Source organism: Lithobates pipiens, unplaced genomic scaffold (genome assembly GCF_037356315.1).
Source record: "Lithobates pipiens isolate NorthernLeopardFrog02 unplaced genomic scaffold, aLitPip1_a1.2 Scaffold_19, whole genome shotgun sequence".
NCBI lineage: Eukaryota > Metazoa > Chordata > Amphibia > Anura > Ranidae > Lithobates > Lithobates pipiens.
The window spans coordinates 179,532,311-179,553,982 of record NW_027507764.1 but is presented as its reverse complement, the minus strand read 5'-3'; the positions used below and the strand labels follow the sequence as shown (position 1 = coordinate 179,553,982).

At 43.4% G+C, this 21,672-nt stretch overlaps 2 protein-coding genes across 6 annotated transcripts in view; both read right to left on the bottom strand.

The window, feature by feature from the left end:
* LOC143996460 (prostatic acid phosphatase-like) overlaps positions 1-2,569 on the bottom strand; it is a 115,798-nt gene extending 113,229 nt beyond the window's left edge. For 4 of the 5 annotated variants that reach the window (XM_077491518.1, XM_077491514.1, XM_077491516.1 and 1 more), the window contains exon 1: positions 2,392-2,569. In XM_077491518.1, coding sequence (XP_077347644.1) covers positions 2,392-2,520 — 129 coding nt within the window. In that variant the 5' untranslated portion in view covers positions 2,521-2,569. The remainder of the gene's footprint in view (positions 1-2,391) is intronic. The other variant, XM_077491515.1, reaches the window with a different exon arrangement.
* Positions 2,570-4,226: 1,657 nt separating this feature from the next.
* Positions 4,227-21,672, bottom strand: part of LOC143996459 (prostatic acid phosphatase-like) — a 162,345-nt gene continuing 144,899 nt past the window's right edge. Inside the window, exon 11 of the mRNA XM_077491513.1 lies at positions 4,227-8,546. Coding sequence (XP_077347639.1) covers positions 8,431-8,546 — 116 coding nt within the window. The 3' untranslated portion in view covers positions 4,227-8,430. The remainder of the gene's footprint in view (positions 8,547-21,672) is intronic.

The following is a 21,672-nucleotide window of genomic DNA, read 5'->3' as shown; positions in this document are numbered from 1 at the left end:
TATAACAGTGTAAATTTGTTGTCCCCTCAAAATAACTCAACACACAGCCATTAATGTTTAAACCGCTGGCAACAGAAGTGAATACACCCCTAAGTGAAAAAGTCCAAATTGGGCCCAATTAGCCATTTTTCCTCCCCGGTGTCATGTGACTCATTAGTGGTACAAGGTCTCAGGTGTAAATGGGGAGCAGGTGTGTTAAATTTGGTGTTATCACTCTCACTCTTTCATACTGGTCCCTGGAAGTTTAACATAGCACATCATGGCAAAGAATTCTCTGAGGATCTGAAAAAAAGAATTGTTGCTCTACATAAAGATGGCCTAGGCTATAAGAAGATTGTCAAGACCCTGAAACTGAACTGCAGCACGGGGACCAAGACCATACAGAGGTTTAACATGACAGGTTTCGCTCAGAACAGGCCTCACCATGGTCGACCAAAGAAGTTAAGTGGACGTGCTCAGCATCATATCCAGAGGTTGTCTTTGGGAAATAAATGTGTGAGAGCTGCCAGCATTGCTGCAGAGGTTGAAGTGGTGGGAAGGTCAGCCTGTCAGTGCTCAGATCATACGATGCGCACTGCATCAAATTGGTCTGCATGGCTGTCATCCCAGAAAGAAGTCTCTTCTAAAGATAATGCACAAGAAATCCCGCAAACAGTTTGCTGAAGACAAGCAGACTAAGGACACGGACTATTGAAACCATGTCCTGTGGTCTAATGAGACCATGATAAACGTATTTGCTTCAGATGGTGTCAAGCGTGTGTGGCTGCAACAAGTTGAAGAGTACATAGACAAGTGTGTCTTGCCTTCAGTCAAGCATGGTGGTGGAAGTGTCATGGTATGGGGCTGAATGAGTGCTGCTATAGTTCATTGAGGCAACCATGAATGCCAACATGTACTGTGACATACTGAAGCAGAGCATGATCCCCTCCCTTTGGAGACTGGGCCGCAGGGTATTATTCCAACATGATAACGACCCCAAACACACCTCCAAGATGACAACTGACTTGCTAAAGGAGCTGAAAGTAAAGGTGATGGACTGGCCAAGCATGTCCCCAAAACTATCCCTATTTTGTAAATGCTATAACTTTTGCGCAAACCAATCAATAATTGCTTATTGCGATTTTTTTTTAACCAAAAATATGTAGAAGAATACGTATCGGCCTAAACTGAGGGAAAAAAATTTTTTTTATATATTTTTGGGGGATATTTATTATAACAAAAAAATGTGTTTTTTTCAAAATTGTCGCTCTAATTTTGTTTATAGCTCAAAAAAAAAAAACGCAGGGGTGATCAAATACCACCAAAAGAAAGCTCTATTTGTGGGGAAAAAAGCACGTCAATTTTGTTTGGGAGCCACGTCGCACGACCGCGCAATTGTCAGTTAAAGCGACGCAGTGCCGAATCGCAAAAAGTGGTCTGGTCTTTGACCAGCAAAATGGTCCGGTCTGTAAGTGGTTAATTGTAGGCTATATTTTTGTCATTGTAGATAGGTCTATTAATTGGGAGGGAATATTTAATATTTAAATCCTCTATGGGTCCCATTTAATACAAAGATCGCGCTATTGTCACATTAAAGCGACGCAGTGCCGTGTTTTTAAAAAAAAGGCCTTGTCATTAAGCAGGAAAATCTTAAGGGGCTGATGTGGTTAAAATGACTGTGAAATTCAAGGCGTAGCTGGATGTAGTAAGATGTCCTCAGCTGCCTTCTGACTGCAGGTGTTCTATCAGATTAGCAAACCTGCTGAACTAGTTCAGTAAGTATTCAACTGATGGAATGTAATCTGACTGCTCTTCGATTCTCGAAGAACACTGACAAATATGAACGTTGAGATTTATGATTGTTCCAGTTTCCAACTGGATATTACTGCAACCCCAGCTACCTTTGAGTCTGATCCAAGAATGTGTGAGATGGAAGTATTGACATTATGTTAGGAGTATATTGACATCTGCGACAGATCGCTCACCCTGTGCGTTTTGAGCACGGTGCGAGAAATGCACACAGAACACGTTTTTTCTGCACCACATTTTGGTGTAAACGAGCCCCTAGATCACAGGGCAATAAAGCATCCAGGAAAGCAGGAAACGGATCATTATTATAAACAGCAGTCGTAGCGCAGACCCTCAAACATGTGTCTCAGGCATCTGAAGTTGACCATAACAGGAAACAGCTAGAGTACGCATATCCCAAACATCAACACATCTTACAGTACACGAAACCCGAAAATCCTGAAACATTCACAAAAGTAAAGCGTCTATGAACATACTTTGTGGAAACTTGAACAGTAAGAAATGCATTATGCTATGTACTGAAAGTTACCTACAAATAGTAAACGTAGAAAAGCACAATTAACATCTGTTCCTCTACAAACATCTGTAATGCAGATCACTCACCACAATCACAAGTTTAAGTTTCTTCTCCGCAGTAGACTGCCCCAGAATAGGAAAGCATACATTCAGGAAAATAAAACAACTTAATAAATAATACAATGAGCGTCTTGCAGCTGGGAGAGTGGAAGACATTGTTATCGGTCTTGTAGAGGAAGTTCACCTGGCAACCTTTAAACCATGCACTGCATATGTATAAGTGGTAGGGTGGAGCAAAGCGTACTATTGTCAAATGAAAATAAAAGTTAACACTATAATGTTTAGACATGTCACCTCTTGTAGAATGCTCGGCTGAAATGACAAATAAATATATTGTTTTGGGGCTGGTTGATAATGTGTAACTTTATTAAAACATTTTAATTTCGACTTTGTGGAGAAATAAACAATAAAACAGTGCAGTAGATACAACAAATTACTTTATAATAGAAACTTAAATAAGGGAATATTTAATATTTAAATCCTCTATAGGTCCCATTTAATACAAACTTAAAGTGTATGCTGTGTGTATGAGTTTGCAGGCTAACACTGTGTTTAAAAATGGCTGCCACATATGCAATTGTCCATGTGGCTGGAGTGCAACCAGTATTCCTGATGGTCCTGTGTGTCTGTTGACCTTTCAACTTTCAGAGGTAACAGATATAAAGAAGCCACGTTTTAATTTTGAATAGCGGAGGATTTCATTGTGTTTGTAGTTGTCTGGCGAACACATTTATCGGGCTGCTGATACACGGTTGTATAGCATATAAATGTGAGAAGTAGATTCTAGCATACCAGGAGACCGTGTAAAATATTCGGACAGCCGGGTGACGATACTGTAAAAATGGGCACTAGGCAGTACTGCTCTGAAAGTTAGTGCAAGGGTGCCCTGGACGGAGGGACATGTCATAAGCGATTCGAGTTGTCATGAGTAATGTTTACCGTCCATGCATGGGAAGAAAAAAAATTGTCTCCCTACCAGACAGCTGCATAGTACATGAGGTCTGGGTTTGGGGCTCTGGACATGAGACTCCTTAACTACTTGCCTACAGGGCACTTTCAGCTCCTTCCTGCCCAATCCATTTTTCAGCTTTCAGCGTTGTCAGACTTTGAATGACAATTCCGTGGTCATGCTACACTGTACCCAAACAAATGTTTTATCATTTTCTTCACACAAATAGAGCTTTCTTTTGGGGGTATTTAATCACTGCTGTTTTTTTTTTTTTTTTATTTTTTTTTTTTTACATAAAAAAAAAAAGACCAAACATTTCGAAAAAAATGTTTTTCATTTTTTTTCTGTCAGTACATTTTGTAACTAAGTAATTTTTCACCTTCACTCATGTGCGCTGATGAGGCGACACTGATGGGCCCTGATACACTGAACTGGTGGGCATTGATGAGGAGGCACTTACTGGCACTGATTAGGTGGCACTGATGAGGAGGCACTAATATGCCGCACTTATGGGCACTAATAGGTGACACTGATATTTGACACTGATAGGTGGCACTGATGGGCACTGTTAGGCGGCACTGGTGGGCACTGTTAGGCGGCACTGGTTGGCACTAATAGGTGGCATTAGTAGGCACTAATAGGCAGCACTGGTAGGCTAGAGGAGGAGGATCGGGACCGCCCTATGCAAACCCCTTGCACAGAGTAGGTAAGTATAATGTTTATTATTTACAAAAAGAAACACAAACCTTTACAATCACTTTAAGTTTATATATATAAAAGAGTATTAAAAATAAAACAAAGGTAAAGGTAGCTGTACTGGCTTGTGAATATGATGCCATTTTTAAATGAAAAAGTTCTGAAACTAAATGTTTAATCCAATGCATAGATACATCAATGAAATTATAGACAGAACCAATTCACAATAATATTTTTATTATCACATTTTATAAAAAGAAAAGCAGCACCAAAAAATATACAGTTTTTGACTGAATACTGATTTTGACATAAGTACTACTTTGCTTGCACATAAGCCCCATGTAATTTTAACGTATACTATACATAATATATAATACAATTATACTTTAGCTTTTTAAAATGTTTTTGGTTTCATAGTTTAACACAATTGAATATCTGAACACAGTTTCAAAAAGTATTAAAAAGAGGAGTAGCACCCAAAAATTGAACTTTGCTTTAAGTGATGGCGACCACACTTGGCGTGTCATTTTTTTGGGGGGGGGGGGAGTGGACACCCTCTTTTTAGAGGCGTCCAGTTCCCACTTCCTCCCTGGGCTCTGCAGCACCGAAAGGAAGATCACCTGTCCCCCTCCCTCCCTGCAGTCTTCTGGGACACGTCACAGGTCCCAGAAGATTGCCTGGCCATTCACAGCGCAGTGCATGCCCAGTTGTGGCAGCTTCACAGCCGGGTGCCCACATTTACAATGCCGGCGCTGCAGAGAGGAGGGGGAGAGGAGCGAGGCTTCCTGCACCCACATTGCTGGACCGTGGGACAGGTGAGTGTCCAACTATTAAAAGTCAGCAGCTACACTTTTTGTAGCTGCTGACTTTTAAATGGGTGGAACTCCGCTACTGTTTGTCCAGAGCTTTTTCTTGTATGATTCCCTTTCACAATTATTTGGGTCTTTTGCCTTGGAGCCGCATCCAGTCCTGCTCTCTGATTTGTATGCTCCTGACCAGCTGTCAAGTGTTGTTTGTTTGCTATCCCCTTTTGTTCTTCCTTTGGCTGGATATTTATTATGTGTACAATCTTCCGGTCTATCACATAAATCCTATGCTATACTTTGTTTTAGTTTTTTCCTAAATCAGAAGAAAGTTTTATTTGATCACATTCAAGCATACATGTTACATAAACACTTAAAAAAGAATGCAAATTTGTAATGTACAAAAAAAAAAAAAAAAAAAAAGAAATAGGCAATCACAGCTTCCAACTGCATTGAGCTTACTAAAGAGAATGTACAACCCCACCTAGTGGCTGAAAATAGAAATGACAGTGCCAATAGAGCATTATTATTGTACACTCCAAAGTCAGATAGTAATATCTAGCATTAAGTAGCCAACAGCGTTCTACCCCAAATATCCTTTCTATAATCAGGTCTACTGGGGCATCAAACCAACCACCCAAAACACTCTCCAATTTACCAGGGCATCCATGGTGCTGGTAAATAATGCCCCAGTTCCAGTTTTGCTTCAATGCTTTGAGTCACTAACCTAGAGCAAGTAATCAGATATGAATTTCTGACTTAGCTCTGACTTATATGCACTTGTTTGGGGTCAGTGACTCGGAAAGTATTGAAATGCAAGGGTCACCATTGGGAGCCTTTATATTAGGAAAGTTTTATTTTAACACACAGATTATGAAGATCTACCCCATAGTGAAGTCATGTACACAAATGCAAGATGCCGTTAACACCTGAGCAATTTTCCGCTTGAAGCTTGTAGCGCTAAAATGCTCAACAAGCCAAATCCCATTAATTTCAATGGCCCTTCTTCACATCTGAGTGTTCTGTCGCCCGTCGCTCAAAAAAGTATATGCGTTTCTTTTTGGCAGATTAGAGGCAGATTGCCACCATAGACCTCGATGGGAACACCTGGAAATGCGCAACAAGCGTTTTTTACGAGTGTTTTGTTGCGCGTTTTCTGCTCAAACAGCAGCTCTTCTCCCCCTAGTACTTTCTATTGGCTAAAGAAAAATGCCTGGGACTGTACAATGGTTGTAACAAGCTTCTAAAATTCTTGTAACTTCTAAAAACGCTCAAACTCTCAAACAAAAAAGCATGTGCATGGACTCATAGGCTAACATGCCGGGGACTTTAGAGGCAGGAAAAAAAACACACACCTGACGCTCCTCTCAAAGCAGCTACAAAAATGTCCAGTGTTCATGAGGCCTACGTTCTATTAGAAAATCCCCACCAGGTCCCAAACCCTAAAAAGCTAGCTTTAACAGAGCCGGTGCTACCATAGGGTGCCAGGATGAGCGGGGCGTAAAATCTCAATCTCCAGCAACATGCACGGTCTGTGTTCTATCAGCTCCAGTGTATTAGAGAGAAAACATCCAGGATCTAGAGACCTGGGTGTCTTCATAAAGATAACCTGTCGCATATATACTATCACTTAGGGGGCTATTGGTCCCCTATGTGATAGCAATAGAAGTTATGTAAAAAATAGATAAGAATTATATCAAAAATGTTTTAAGCGAAGAGACATATGAAAAAAAAAATTTTTTTTTTTTATTAGCGCCCCCCACCTAAAAAATTTGTGTACGTTGGGGCACCTATGTATGAAAACAGTGATTGTCCTGCATATGCTATATATCAGCGTACATACCAGAGTGAGAACAATAATTTTAGCACCAGTGTTCCTGCGTAACTATAAACTGATGACCTGTAGGATGTTGCCGGTGCACGCAATTTTAAGGGTTTACATGGGTATCTATTTACTCGGCACAACCTCATCCTTTATATCGTACCAAAAAAATTAATTAATAAATTGCATATATGTGTCCAGAAATTAACTTCAGACTACTTTCACACTGGGGCAGATTTCAGGCACTTTAGCGCTAGAAATAACCTCTGCAAAACGCCTGAAAACTGCCTCCCGTTCATTGCACTGTGTCCTTTCAAACTGGTGCGGTGCGCTTTGAGGGATGTTATAAAAAGTCCTGAAAGCAGCATCTTTGGGTGGGTTGGAAGCGCTGTACTTAGCGCTCCCAAAATGCCCTGCCCCTTGCAATGAATTCCCAAGCTCCTTAAAAGCAATTTGAAAGCGCTGCAAAATGTGAGTTTTTTTTTTTTTTCTGGGTAAAACCTGCCCTGCTAGTGGCCGAACAGCACTGCCAAAACAGAACTAAAGCAGCGCTAAAACAAGTGGTGCTTTAGGGCTAGCAGCCGTGGCTGCCAGTGTGAAAGGGGTTTTAATGTATTTTTTACTGAAATGTTGCCTTTCATAAACAGTTGCCCTAATGTCATGTAACATAAAAAAATAGAACTACCAACATTTTATTCCCTAGGGTATCTGTTTTCAAATTACTAAAAATAATATTTTGGGGGTTTTAAGTAATCTTCAGGCCTAAAATGTTTGGTTTTTAAAACATGTAAAAAAATGTTAGAAAATGTCTCCAGGGCTGGCCTTGTGGAGGGGGTGGTGGGAGGACGGTGGGGGAGGACGCTTGGGGCAAAATGCACCTTCGCCTAAATAGAAAAGAATCCTTGCACCGGCTCTGAGCTTTAAAACACATACCTTCAATAGGGAACACTGCCCAGACCAGCCCAGTGGGGAACTTTGTATACAAAACCTGGATCAGGCGTAATATTATTGCTATGTAATATATACACACACACACACATATATATATATATATATATATATATATATAATTTCATTCACATTGTGTATTTCCTACTTTATATTCACAGAACTGAAGTGATTTTTGTAATCTGTACACATATTAAAGCATAGTGGTCACTTTTGCTCTCTAATGCCGCGTACACATGAGCGGACTTCTCAACAGACTAGGTCCGATGGAAGGAATCGGCTGGACAATTTGATTGTGTGTGGGCTTCATCTGACTTTTGCTGTCGAAAAATCTGACAGACTTTAGATTTAAAACATGTTTCAAATCTTTCCGACCTACTCGAGTCCAGTCGAAAAATCCATTCTTCTGTATGCTAGTCCGACGGACAAAAACCGACGCTAGGGCAGCTATTGGCTACTGGCTATGAACTTACTTATTCTAGTCTGGTCGTATGTCATTTGAATCCTTTGGACTTTGGTATGTTTGTGTGTGGCAAAGTCCATTCGTTCGGAAAGTCCTTCGGAACTCCACCAGAAGTCTGTCGGACCTAGTCTGTCGAAAAGTCCGCTCGTGTGTACGCAGCATAAAGCATCACCCAAAAACTCAGATACAAGCGCATCCTCTGATTCCACTTCATACTGTTTTGTTGCAGATTTGTGTGACCTCTTGATGAGATAACAGTAGTGATTTTTCCTTTTCATTTGCCTTTGTGCCAGATGTTTAGCAGTCAGTTCTCTTGTTTTTACACACGGTCATTTTAATATAACATCATTTTTAATGGCAACTGAGCGTTTCTCCAATTATTTTCTCATACTGCCTCATAATATTCCATCAACCGTTTTCTACAGATAAGAAACACGACTACAAGACCAAGTAATGTGATGGCCAGGATAACCACAGCAATGGTCAATCCAGTAACCTTGCCTGGGAAAAAAAAACCACATTTTTAAATTAAACACCATACAAAAATTATTAAATAAATAAATCAACATACAATATATTTATTGCAGGAACATTTTGCAAACAGTTCAGATCCTTGCACTCTATAATGTCCTCTATTCTGAGCAGGCTATTAGCTTTCATCCCAGATATTTTGCTCACAGGACAAACTGTTGGTGAATTTTGAGATCACGTATTAATTTCTTGTTGTTTAGATTGACTTTACTCTAAAAAGCAGTTTAAAGCATTTGCTAACCCCCCAAAAAAGGGATCCTGTTCCCTTAAAACATGTTACACAGCACAGTGCTTGTGCTGTGTAATTTGGTCCCCTATATCACCTGAAATACCTGGCTTATCCTGCCAGTTTCTACCCTCCCCTCTATACACTGACCACAATATATCAGGGCTGCTGAGCTCTGACACCGCGGCCAGTGTACGTGTCTCTGTCATATGTTACCTGCAGCTCTCTCTATGTCCTCCTTCCCCCTCCCCTACATGCCTGTTAGCTCTCACTAGTGCCGCTCTGCTCCTCTGTCTGCTGCTTCAAAACAATCTCATCTTTATATCATTCCCTCTGTCACATAAAAAGCCAAGTCCTATTGCCTGTGCTTTATAAAAAAAAAAACTGCTTTCTACCTGTTTTAACAGTGCCTTCCAGTGATCACATGACTCCAGGCTCTCAGATCCTCTCCTCCCCTCTCCCGGCTGATGTCAGCAGGGGAATCTCGACCCTGCTCACTGGAGATATCACATAGGAAGAGCAGAGAGCCTGGAGTCATGTGATTGCTGGAAGACACTGTTAAAACAGGTAGAAATCTGCTTTTTTTTTTATAAAGCACAGGCACTAGGATACAGCTTTTTATCTGACAGAGGGGATGATATAATGATCAGTTAGTAAAAAGCAGGAAAAGGAATCCATGTAATCATGGAAGAAGTTTAAGTTTATAGATTGCTTTCGGCCAACTGTTCATCCATCAATGGTTAGAATATTTGAAATAGCAGACTAATGCCGAGTACACACTAGACATTCCGTATCGGTGCAATTATTAGCTGTGATTATTTAAAAAAAATACTGCTGTTCATCTCTGCTGTCAGGTCAACCATTTGCAATCTATACTAAAAACTAATTTTTCTCTGTTGAATATCCAACCAAAAAAACTTGTCTGATAGCAAGACCACTGATTTGGAAACGTCTGATGGCTTGACTGCAGTAAAATATATAACCATGCTTGTGGTCATGATCAATGTTAGAGTAGAATATATAGGCTGTTATTATAGAATGGCTATAAGTGCTTTACCCTGCAGTGGAAATATTTTTTTCTTTCTTCTGTCCCTTTTAAATCTCAACTTCACTATCTCAATCGACATTTACTATTTTTAACCAATTGCCTACTGGGCACTTAAACCCTCCTCCTGCCCAGACCAATTTTCAGCTTTCAGTGCTCTCACACTTTGAATGACAATTACTCATGTAACACTGTGCCCAAATTATTTTGTCATTTTTTTCATACAAATAGCGCTTTCATTTGGTGGTATTTGATCACCGCTGGTTTTTTTATTTTTTGCGCTATAAATGAAAAAAGAACGAAAGTTTTGAAAAAAAAACAAATTTTTCTTTGTTTCTGTGATACAATTTTGAAAATTTTTTTTTTTTTTCATAAATTTTGGCCACAATTTATACTGCTACATATCTTTGGTACAAATAACCCAAATTAGTAAATATTATTTGGCCTTTGTGAAAGTTAGAGAGTCCACAAGCTGTGGTGCAAATCATAAACAATTTATCACACCTGATGTACTGGTGGCCTATCTCATTTCTTGCGACCTGAACAAGCCAGGAAAGTACAAATACCCCCCAAATGACACCTTTTTGGAAAGTAGACATTACAAGGTATTTAGTAAGAGACATGGTGAGGTTTTTGGTGTTGTCATTTTTTCCCACAATTCTTTGCAATATGAATATTTTTTTATGTTTTTTTTCCCCACAAATTTGTCATCGTAATAGGTTATTTCTCTCACATGAAATGTGTATACCACAAATAATGTCCCAAAATACATTCTGCTACTCCTCCTGAGTACTACAATACCAGATGTGTGGGACTTTTTCACAGCCTAGCCACTTAGAGAGGCCCAACATGCAGGGAGCACCATCACGTGTTCTGGGAGCATAAATTACACATCTAACTTGTTGATTACCTATTACACTTTTGAAGGCCCTGGAGCACCAGGACAATGACACGTGACACTGACGTGGCACTGATGGCAGATGGCACTAATACGTGGCACTGATGACACGTGACACTGATGTGGCACTGATGACAGATGGAATTAATATGTGGCACTGATGACAGATGGCACTAATACGTGGCACTGATGACAGATGACACTTATACGTGCCACTGATGACAGAGACAGATGGCACTCATACGTGGCACTGATGACACCTGACACTGATGACAGATTGCACTGATACTTGGCACTGATGACATGTGACACTGACAGGTGGCACTGGGGACAGGTGGTACTGGGGACAGATGACACTGATAGGTTGCACTGGGCACATATGGCACTGGGGACAGGTGGGCATGTGTGTGTGTGTTTCACTGTGTGTGTGTGTGTGTGTTTCACTGTGTGAGTGCTTACTTACTTCTCACTGAGGCTGCAGCTGCAGCACAGAAGCTCTCCCTTCTCACACGCTGTCTCTGTGTGAGGAGGGAGAGCCGGTGATGAGAGATGATTTCATATGTTTACATATGAGATCACCTCTCATTGGACACACCTATCGAGTGCTAAATGGCCGCTGTGATTGGCAATTTAGCACGATCTGTGATTGGCTGTGTCCAAGGGACACGGCCAACACAGAACTTCCCCGATGCGCGCCCACGGTGGCGCGAAGAGGTTAGCATCCGCGCTGTAGCCGTCTTTTGGCTATAGCCTGGGCGCGAAGTGGTCAATCCTTGCTTGCATTAGTAAATAGATAGGAAAGGATATCATATTTACTTGTTTTACTTTTTTTCTTCCTTGGTTTCCAGGCCTAGGCAAATGTCATACATCCCAGGAGTCTTCAAGAGCCCAGATAGCAAGCAATTGTGCTGCTAAAAATGACTTGCTAAGCTATTGCTAGATTTGCCAGGCTTCACAGGTTTATTGCACAATTGCAGAAAGTCCAGATCAACTTTATTTGCAAACATTCTGCAAGGCTGAGGCAAGTTCTGCTTCAGTTATGTTGTGCAATAATCACCCCACCACAGGGGTCACCGTTGCTGAATTTTCATGCTGTAAGCTTGCAGGACTCTTGTTGTAGATTTACCATTGCTCATGCTAGAGCAGGGGTAGGCAACCCCTGCCTGTGGTTGAGTTGAGTTGAGAGGTATCTTGTTATAGTGCTGTCTTACCACGTAGGGTCGCGACACGCTTGACTAGGGCAATTTAGACGGGAGACAATTAACTTACCAGCATGTCTTTAGAGTGTGGGAGAAAATCCCCAGAGCAAATCCACGCAAGCACAGGGAGAACATGCAAACTTCAGGCAGATGGTGTCATGGTCAGGATTCGTACCAGTGACCCTTTTTGCTGCTAGGTTAAAGTGCTAACCACTACATCACTGTGCTGCCCTATAGTCTCTTTTTCCAGCACTCGACTCCCTCCCCATCAGCAGAGCAGTGCAGGGAAGTGTCAGTGAGACACTAATGCATTCCAATTTCAGATTTCCCCATGCCGTTCACTGAGGGGGAAGGCACTGTGCCTCCACACATTGTAAAAGATGGGAAACATTGTTTGGTTCTCTAAGTTTGCTGTAGCTGTGATCGTCAGCTTTTGTGATGGGGAAGATGATTGGGCGCAGTTCTGCTGGGGGGAGCATTCCCTGTTTCCAGGAGGAAGAGGACTGTCATTAGCCACTACTAAAGACAATCACAGTCCTGCTAGCCCCACCCACCATCTAGAGGAAGATGACTTGCTTGGTTGCCACTACCGATCTCAGAAAGAAGGTATTTATTTCACTGTGATTGAGAAAACCACAATCAGATGACAGTTTGTGGAATTACTGTTGAGCTCCTGGGAACTTTGTTGAAATTATTCCTGAACCTTTGCGCCACTTACTGCTAAACCCTGGGACTCTGTGTCCCTTTAAGCCACAGCCAGTAGTCAGCGCATAGAACATGGTCACACAAATGCCAACAATTATGAATGTGGGAACGTGGTGATGTACAAGATGTACGACGAGCCGAGAAAAAGCAAGTTCATTAGCTAGCTCCTTCTGCTTGATTCCAAGCATGGGTGAACTTTTGTACCACAGACTTGTGTACACACAATCGGAAATCCGGACAACAAAGTTTTGTTGGCGGAAAATTTGAGAACCTGCTAGCCAACATTTGTTGGTGGAAAGTCTGACAACAAATGTTTGATGGAGCATACACATGGTCAGACTTTCAGCCAACAAGCTCACATCCAACATTTCCCGTCAGAAAATCCGACCATGTGTACGCAGCATAAGAATTATTTTGACATGTGGTTTTCTCAAGCTAACCTCTGCTTACGTATTTTTCAGGGTAACCTCTGCTTAAATATTTTTTTCACCATATGCTCAGTTTGGCTCTTGCGTAAAAGGGCATTGCTTTTCTGCATTTGACTTTAATTCGTAGCGTGCCTTAAAACCAAGTTGCAGATTTAAATTTATTGTAATTGTGTAGTGTGGATGTCCAGCCTGTGGCTACAATTCTTCAAGTGTTTCTTTGGGCACAACTATTTTATATGTATTCATTCTGCTTCAAAAGTTACTCAACCAAAGACAGATAAAACATAGCCCCTGCTCTTGCATCTTGAGTTAGCAGACTAAAGGCTACAGAAATGCATATGCTGAGTTTGGCCTACATATACGAGTAGCGGTATGTTCAAGATAAAATCAAACAATCCGTAAAAGATCTTAGAAACAGGTTTGGTTTAAAGTATAACTGAAGGCAAAAAAAATGTTTAGCTTTGGAAAGACTTGGGAGGGATTAGTACACCTGTCAGTTTTTATTCCTGGCTGTACCCCCTTTAGGGACCTTCACCCTCTCTATTTGTCATAGTGACTGATATCACCGACAGGTAAAGTGAAAGAAAATCACAAATTTTAAGTGGTTACTATAAAAGGAACAGAGGGGAAATTTTCCAATGGGGACACTAGTTCTGGTAACCCTGTTGATTACTAGGGGTGTTGAATATAATCGCAGCATTGATACATTGTGATTCAGAAGTTCACGATGCTGAGATTCGGTCAAATCGATCTCTGATGACATCATCTGTTGCTCCGCGCGGTGCTCTGCCTCCCTGGGAGAAACACAGGGACAGAGCCTGCATGGTGGATAAAGCCCCCTCCCCTTCAATGAAGCAGAAAGTCAGCTGATAAGCTAACAGCCAGTACAGTGCAGGGGGGATGAGTTTGAGGAGACCCGACATCAGGAGAGGCTTTACTGGAGGCACCGGAAGGAGAAAACACACTGAGCAGCATGGAGGAGGGGAAATCGACTGACACAGAGCAGGTGAGTGCCAGTGTCACTGATCCTATCCCTCTACTACAATTACCCCTCTTCCTGATCCCATCTATCCCTCTGCCACTGATCTCACCAACCCTCTGCCTCTGATCCCCCATACCTCTGATCCCACCATCCCTCTGCCCCTGATCCCACCATCCCTCTGCCTCTGATCCCACCATTCCTCTGCCTCTGATCCCACCATCCCTCTGCCCCTGATCCCACCATCCCTCTGCCTCTGATCCCACCATCCCTCTGCCTCTGATCCCACCATCCCTCCGCCTCTGATCCCACCATCCCTCCGCCTCTGATCCCACCATCCCCCCGCCTCTGATCCCACCATGCCCCCGCCTCTGATCCCACCATGCCCCCGCCTCTGATCCCACCATCTCTCTACCCCTGATCCCACCATCTCTCTACCCCTGATCCCACCATACATCTGATCCCACCTTCCCTCTAGCTTTGATCCCACCATCCCTCTAGCTTTTATCCCACCATCCCTCTAGCTTTGATCCCACCATCCCTCTAGCTTTGATCCCACCATCCCTCTAGCTTTGATCCCACCATCCCTCTAGCTTTGATCCCACAATCCCTCTAGCTTTGATCCCACCATCCCTCTGCCCCTGATCCCACCATCCCCCTGCCTCTGATCCCACCATGCCCCTGCCTCTGATCCCACCATGCCCCTGCCTCTGATCCCACCATGCCCCCGCCTCTGATCCCACCATGCCCCCGCCTCTGATCCCACCATCTCTCTACCCCTGATCCCACCATCTCTCTACCCCTGATCCCACCATACATCTGATCCCACCATCCCTCTAGCTTTGATCCCACCATCCCTCTAGCTCTGATCCCACCATCCCTCTAGCTCTGATCCCACCATCCCTCTGCCACTGGAGAAAAACAGAATTTTTATGACAACTTTTTTTTGTATTTTGAATTTTGGGATAAAAAGTTTTTAACTTTGCGTACTTGCACAGTAATCGTGAATCATCGCTGAATCAAATCAAATCATGGACAGGATAATCGTAATCAAATCGCGAGACCAGTGAAGATGCGCACCCCTAGTGACTACCGGTAGTTTCCCTCACTTTGGTGGGACTTCCTCTCACTTCCTGATTTTAATATGGGACAGGAAATAAAAGGGAATCTCCCCAATGGGACACAGATGGGAAAAAATACCTTACAGGGGTTATAATCCTCCCTTACACCATCCAAAATGAAAAAAAAGTTTGCTTTTAGTTGGATTCAACAAAAATACCTTAAAAAAATCACATTTTAACTATATATATTCTGTGTACAGTAGTTGTAAATACAGCTAGTGCTTTTTTGTTGTGCCCAGAGTTGGACTTTAGGCCTGGTTCACACCTATGCAGGTTCCAGTTTGCATATTCCAGGTGCATTTTGAGTTTTTCAATACACATTTTTGATCCATTGAAGTCTATGGAATGAAAAACATGTCCCTGGCCCTTTCCATAAAATGCACAGATATGAACATGATCCCTAGGAAACCATATTAAATGGACTGTAGTGTGTTTCTGCAAAACTGAAAATACACAAAAAAATACATAGGTTTGAACCAGGCCTCAATGAGTTTTCTTTTTCTTTTTTGGTTTATACTGTACTGCAGTGTTATGTTTTTATTTCTTTTGTTAAAAAATATGAGACGATTGAGCGTGGAAGGCATTTCGTTTGGACCCATTTTTTGCCTTGATAAATGATGTCAAAGTCAAATTCTGATTTGTTTTTAGCCAATTTTAGTGTTGAGTACTGTTAATGTTTAAAAAAAGAGAGATTTTCTTCCTTCAAACTTCCTCCCTTTCTTCTTGCATGTCTGCTTAGGTATCTACCCAAATCTAATGCACTGTACACACGATCTGACTTTTCGACAAACAAAACTGTGAAATTTTGTTCGAAGGTTGTTGGCTCCAACTTGTCTTGCATACACATGGTCACGCAAATGTTGGCTAACAATTACGAATGTGGGAACGTTACAAGGCGTACAACGAGCTGAGAAAAAGGAAGTTCAATAGCCAGTGCAGCGCCTTCTGCTTGATTCCGAGCATGCGTGAACTTTTGTGCGACGGTCTTGTGTACACACGATTGGAAATTCCAACAACAACGTTTTGTTGGCGGAAAATTTGAGAACCTGCTAGCCAACATTTCTTGGCAGAAAGTCCGACAACAAATGTTCGATGGAGCATACACATGGTCGGACTTTCAACCAACAAGCTCACATCAACATTTGTTATCGTAAAATCTGATCGTGTGTACGGGGCCTAAAGTGCCTACACACTATCAGATTTTCTGCTGATTTTTTTCCCTTCAGATTTACCAAAACCATGTAGTGCAAGGGCCTGCCTGATTGCATACAAATTAAAACTTCTAAGGTTTGACCTCATATTATATGGTTTTGGTAAATCTGAAGGAAAAAAAATCAGCAGAAAATCTGATAGTGTGTATGGGGCTTTAGGCTGCACTCTCCGCCTGAGTTCACACTGATGCGAATTTACAGCGGGTTTGAGGCGTTTAGAAACACACAAATTCGCAGGTCACGTAAAAAGCATAGTATTTTCATGGCTTTAGTTCATATCTATGCGTTGCGAATTTTGTGTATGAAAGAAAAAGGGTCCTGTGCGTGTTGACTGTGAATTCCTATGGTGCAGTGCGAATTTTAACTTCATAAGCTTCAACTGAACTTGCAGTAAACTTGCAGCACACAGTTCACATTGCTGCGAATTGTTCACTGTCTGCCTCCTGAAATTCGCTGTAAAATCGTGGTAAATTTGCAGTGTCGCACCTCACACAGGACAAAAATTTGCAGTAAATCACATCGCAGTAGTGTGAACCTCACTCACACCTGAGTGTTTTCAGCTCATAAAATGCCTGAAAAACTCCCAACAAGCAAAATAACATTCATTTCAATGGCACCTATTCACATCTGAGTGTTTTGCCACCTGAAGCAAAACGCCCGAAAAACGCCCTAAGCTCAAAAAAGAACATGAGCTTCTTTGGGGCAGATGACAGGAGCTTTTCTGGATTTTACATTGGTGACCGGAACAAAATCGCGGTAAAACACGGCAAAATCCAGGTAAGAATGCATGACTTTGAAATGCTCAGGTGTGAATGCAGCCTTTAGGCCCCTTTCACGCTTGTATGACTTGTCCTACTACTTGGGACTACAAAGGCATATGACAAATAGTTCTCCATGATTTCCAATGACTACCATTCATATAAGTACGACTTAAAGTCGCGCCGACTTCAAATTAGTGCCTGCACTACTTTGCTCTGACTTTGATGTGAGTTACACAGGCATTCCCTGAAATTGCAGCAAAAATCACGTCAAAATCGTGCGACTTTGCAGTCCTGGTAGTGTGGCCCCTTTCACATTTGTGCGACTTCAAAGTCATGTGATTTTGCGCCTGCATTTTTGACAAAACAGTCATACGACTGTGGATCCGATTTTGCCCTGCCACTTGAAGTCCGACTTCAATGAACAGGGATCCGACTTTGATCCCTGACAATACCAGGCACTGTCTGTCTGGTATGAATCTTTAGGGGGATCTCCACGCCAAATTTAAAAAAAAAAAAAAAACGCCATGGGTTCCCCCTCCAAAAGCATACCAGGCTCTTTGGTCTGGTATGGATTTTAAGGGGAACCCACACGTGGAAAAAATGGCTTGGGGGTCCCCCCAAAATCCATACCAGACCCTTATCCGAGCACACAGCATGGCCAGTTAGGAAATGGGAGTGGGGACGAGCAAGCGCCCCCCCCCCCCCCAAACCGTACCAGGCTGCATGCCCTTAACATGGGGGGGTGGGTGCTTTGGGGCAGGGGGTGCCCTGTACCCCCCCACACCAAAGCACCTTGTCCCCATTTTGATGAAGACAAGGGCCTCTTCCTGATAACCCTGGCCATTGGTTGTCAGGGTCTGTGGGCAGGGGGCTTATCGGAATCTGGGAGCCCCCTTTAATAATAGTTTTTTCAGCGTGGGGGTCCCCTTCAAGATCATCAGAGGCGATCCGACTTTGATCCGACTTCAGATAAATAGTAGTGCAGGGACTACTTTGAAGTCTGCAAGACTTAAAGTCGTGGTAATATGAATGGTAGTCATTGAACATCATGGAGAATGACTTGTAATGCGACTTTGCAGTCCCAAATCGTGGGACAAGCCATATAAGTGTGAAAGGGGCCTAAGGCCCCTTTTACACTTGTGCGAATTGTCCTGTGACTTGGGACTACAAAGTAGCAAGACAAGTCGTACCCCATAATTTCCAATGAGTACCATTTTTATATCTGTGTGACTTCAAGTCACACCAACTTCAAAGTAGTCCCTGTACTACTTTGGTCTGACTTTGATGCGAGTTACACAGGCATTACCTGAAATCATGGCAAAATCGCGTCAAACTCACAGCCGCAAAATCACGATAAAAGCGCGGCTAAATCGCGCAACTTTGAAGTTGCAGTAGTGTGAAAGGGGCCTAATACTAAACAAATGTAACTTTAATATAAACAAGTTTTGGCATGCCTTTTAGTCCAGAAAAATATGTGAAAAGTTATAAAACCAATAACTGCAATAATAGAAATCATATCGATTATTAGTGAGGAAGTCTGTTTACAGAACCAATATAACAGCCAAATGATATGGTGCAGAAAACAGAAACGGACAATGAAAAATAGTTTCAACTTTATGGGCTCATACACATGGGTGCAGTCAGGGGTCAACTCCTGGGGAAAAAAGTGTGGGAACTCCTACCCAAGATCCACTCCCCCACCAAAAAACAATAAAAAAATGATACGCTCATATGCACAAACGCTTCAAACAAACTGTTAGTACATAAAAAAACAATCCTCAATAAACATAAATACGGTAATTCTTTGAATAATCAGCATTCATTCAATTGTGCTTCCATGCAAATGTGAACATCATGTTCTGATCTTTATTGGGGAATTTTATTTTGTATATAGAGTGTTTATGTGGTGAGTTTAGGGCCGGTTCACACTGCGAGGCGAGGCGAGGCGACACGGCTCGCCTCGCCTCGCTCCCGCAAGTCGCCCCCATTCAGTGCTATGGAACCGTTCTGAGAGGAGCGACTCGAGTCGCTCCGACTCAGAAAAAAGGTTCCTGTACTACTTTGGGGCGACTTCGGGGGCGACTTGCATTGACTTCTATGCAGAAGTCCTCTGCAAGTCGCCGCTGAGGTCCGTGCAGGTCGCGGCGAGGCAAGTCGGAGACGCCTCGCCGCGCATCGCTGTGTGAACCGGCCCTTACACTTTTCATTGAACAGAGTTTGGATAACATAGAGTTAAACAGAAAGGTCATAAATTAACAGCACATTATCTGGACAGAATGCTTAGGGAGATAGTGATGTGTTACTGCTTAGGAGATGTATGTTAGCTTGGGGGGCTGCAGACTCTGCAGGGCTCCAACACACACTCGCTGCTATTCCAACCCTTCACATATTTCCACATAAACTTCCCTCCTGGCATTAAACTTTGCAAGGTATTGTGCTCAGCTTACCAACCCATACTCCCTCAGCTCACCTCTCTCCCTGCATGTCCTGTGAGTAGAATAGCTGATCTACCCGTCAGCTAGACCGTCAGCTAGACCTAGACCTGATCTACTCGTCAGCTAGCTGTGATTGACAGGTAGATCAAAGAGGAAGCTGTCATGGGGCCCCCTACTGGCAATGCCTGAATGGACTGGTGTAACCAGTGGTGGCTGGTGTTTTTTTTTTTTTTGGTGGGAGGAGTGGCAAACAACCATCCCTGTTCCTCCACCCGAGCAGCTGGCGGCACCTTTCCCACCTCCCTCGCTGTCTGCCATTCGATTCCGGCACTTACCCCATCTGGGTGGCGGGCAGCAGCTAGTGTGTCCTCTCCTCCATCACGGCGGCTTCCAGCGCGCGACTCCTCCCCTTCTCCTAGACATCCAATAGGATCGCCTGTCCTTTCAAACAATCGCGTGATGGGTCTCAAGTAGTGGTTCATACCTGCATACTGTCACCTACATCTATTTAGGTCTATGGGCCACTGTATCCAGCATGGGGTACCAAAATATGTAGCATGTTTATACTCTAAGGAGGAAGTGCAAGTAGCTAATGTTCTAAGACAGCTCCATCTGCTAAAACGTATAGTAGAAGTTTGTTGTAATGTTATCTGTATTGATATGAGGTTCAAAGATTTATAAGGAAAGATAGTCAGTCAGCCCATGTACATAGTTCCTGCTATGATATTCAATCTACCTAAGGGTTTGGGCTGCTTTATAATGCAGAAAAGTGGTACAGCTGGGACAACTTTGCTAATTCTGTAGCCCAGCTATTAGCTAACTTCCCACCATTTCAAATTCAGTGCTACCACTCAAATCTCCTTAAGGCCCCTTTCACACTTGTACGACTTGTCCTACGATTTGGGGCTGCAAAGTCGCATGACAAGTCGTTTCCCATGATTTTCAATCCCATGACAACCATTCATATTAGTACAACTTCAGGTCGTGCCAACTTCAAAGTAGTCCCTGAATTGCTGTAAAGGGACAGTAATGCCTCATACGCACGATCAAACAATCAGGTGGAAAAGTCCAGCGGACACAATCCGCCCGTGTGTAGGCTCCGGGGGACTTTTTTTACCCAAAAGTCCGGCGGACTAAGAAAGAAGTTTTGCACTCCAATCTGTCCGCCGGACTCGCATTTCGGCGGACAGTACGGCCGTGTGTGTGCCAGTCCACCGTACTTTTGAAATGAACTGACTTTTCCCGCCCAGAGAAAAGTCCACTCATTTTTAGCACGTCCCCAGGTAGCCGGGGCCAGCGAAGGAGGCGTCGCTGGCCCGTCACCTGGTATGGACTTAAAGGGGAATCCCTACGCCGAAAAATCGGTGTGGGGGTCCCCCTTAGGTCCAAATCAGACCCTTATCCGAGCACGGGGGCCCCTTATCCGGGGGCCCCTTTATTAAAGGGGGCTCACGGATTCCGATAAGCCCCCCGCCCGCAGACCCCGACAACCAATGGCCAGGGTTGTCGGGAAGAGGCCCTTGTCCTCATCAACATGGGGGCAAGGTGCTTTGGGGTGGGGGGGCCGCACGCCCCCCTTCCCCAAGGCACTCCCCCATGTTGAGGGCACGCGGCCTGGTATGGCTCAGGAGGGGGGGGGGGGGGGGGCGCTCGCTCTTCCCCTCCCCCTTTCCTGGCCGGCCGGGTAGTGTGCTTGGATAAGGTTTGATATGGACCTAGGGGGGGACCCCCACGCCGATTTTCGGGTGTAGGGATTCCCCTTTAAGTCCATACTAGTCCGGCTACCTGGAGGCGCGCTCAAAATGAGTGGACTTTCCCCCACGCGTGTGGGCGAGTCCGTTCATTTCAAAAGTACGGCGGATAGTCTGGCGGACTTAGTACGCCGTATTAGTCCACCGCAAAAGTACCGTGTGTGGGCAGGTAACTCGTTCGGAAAGTCCGGCGGACAGTCCGCCAGACTAAGTCCACCGGATAGTCTGCTACGTGTGTACGCGGCATAAGAGGCTGATACCAGGTCAAATTTTTGCATAAATTCATTCTGGAAACATGCTTGTAATTCAAAGCACTTGTATATCAAGAGAAATAATG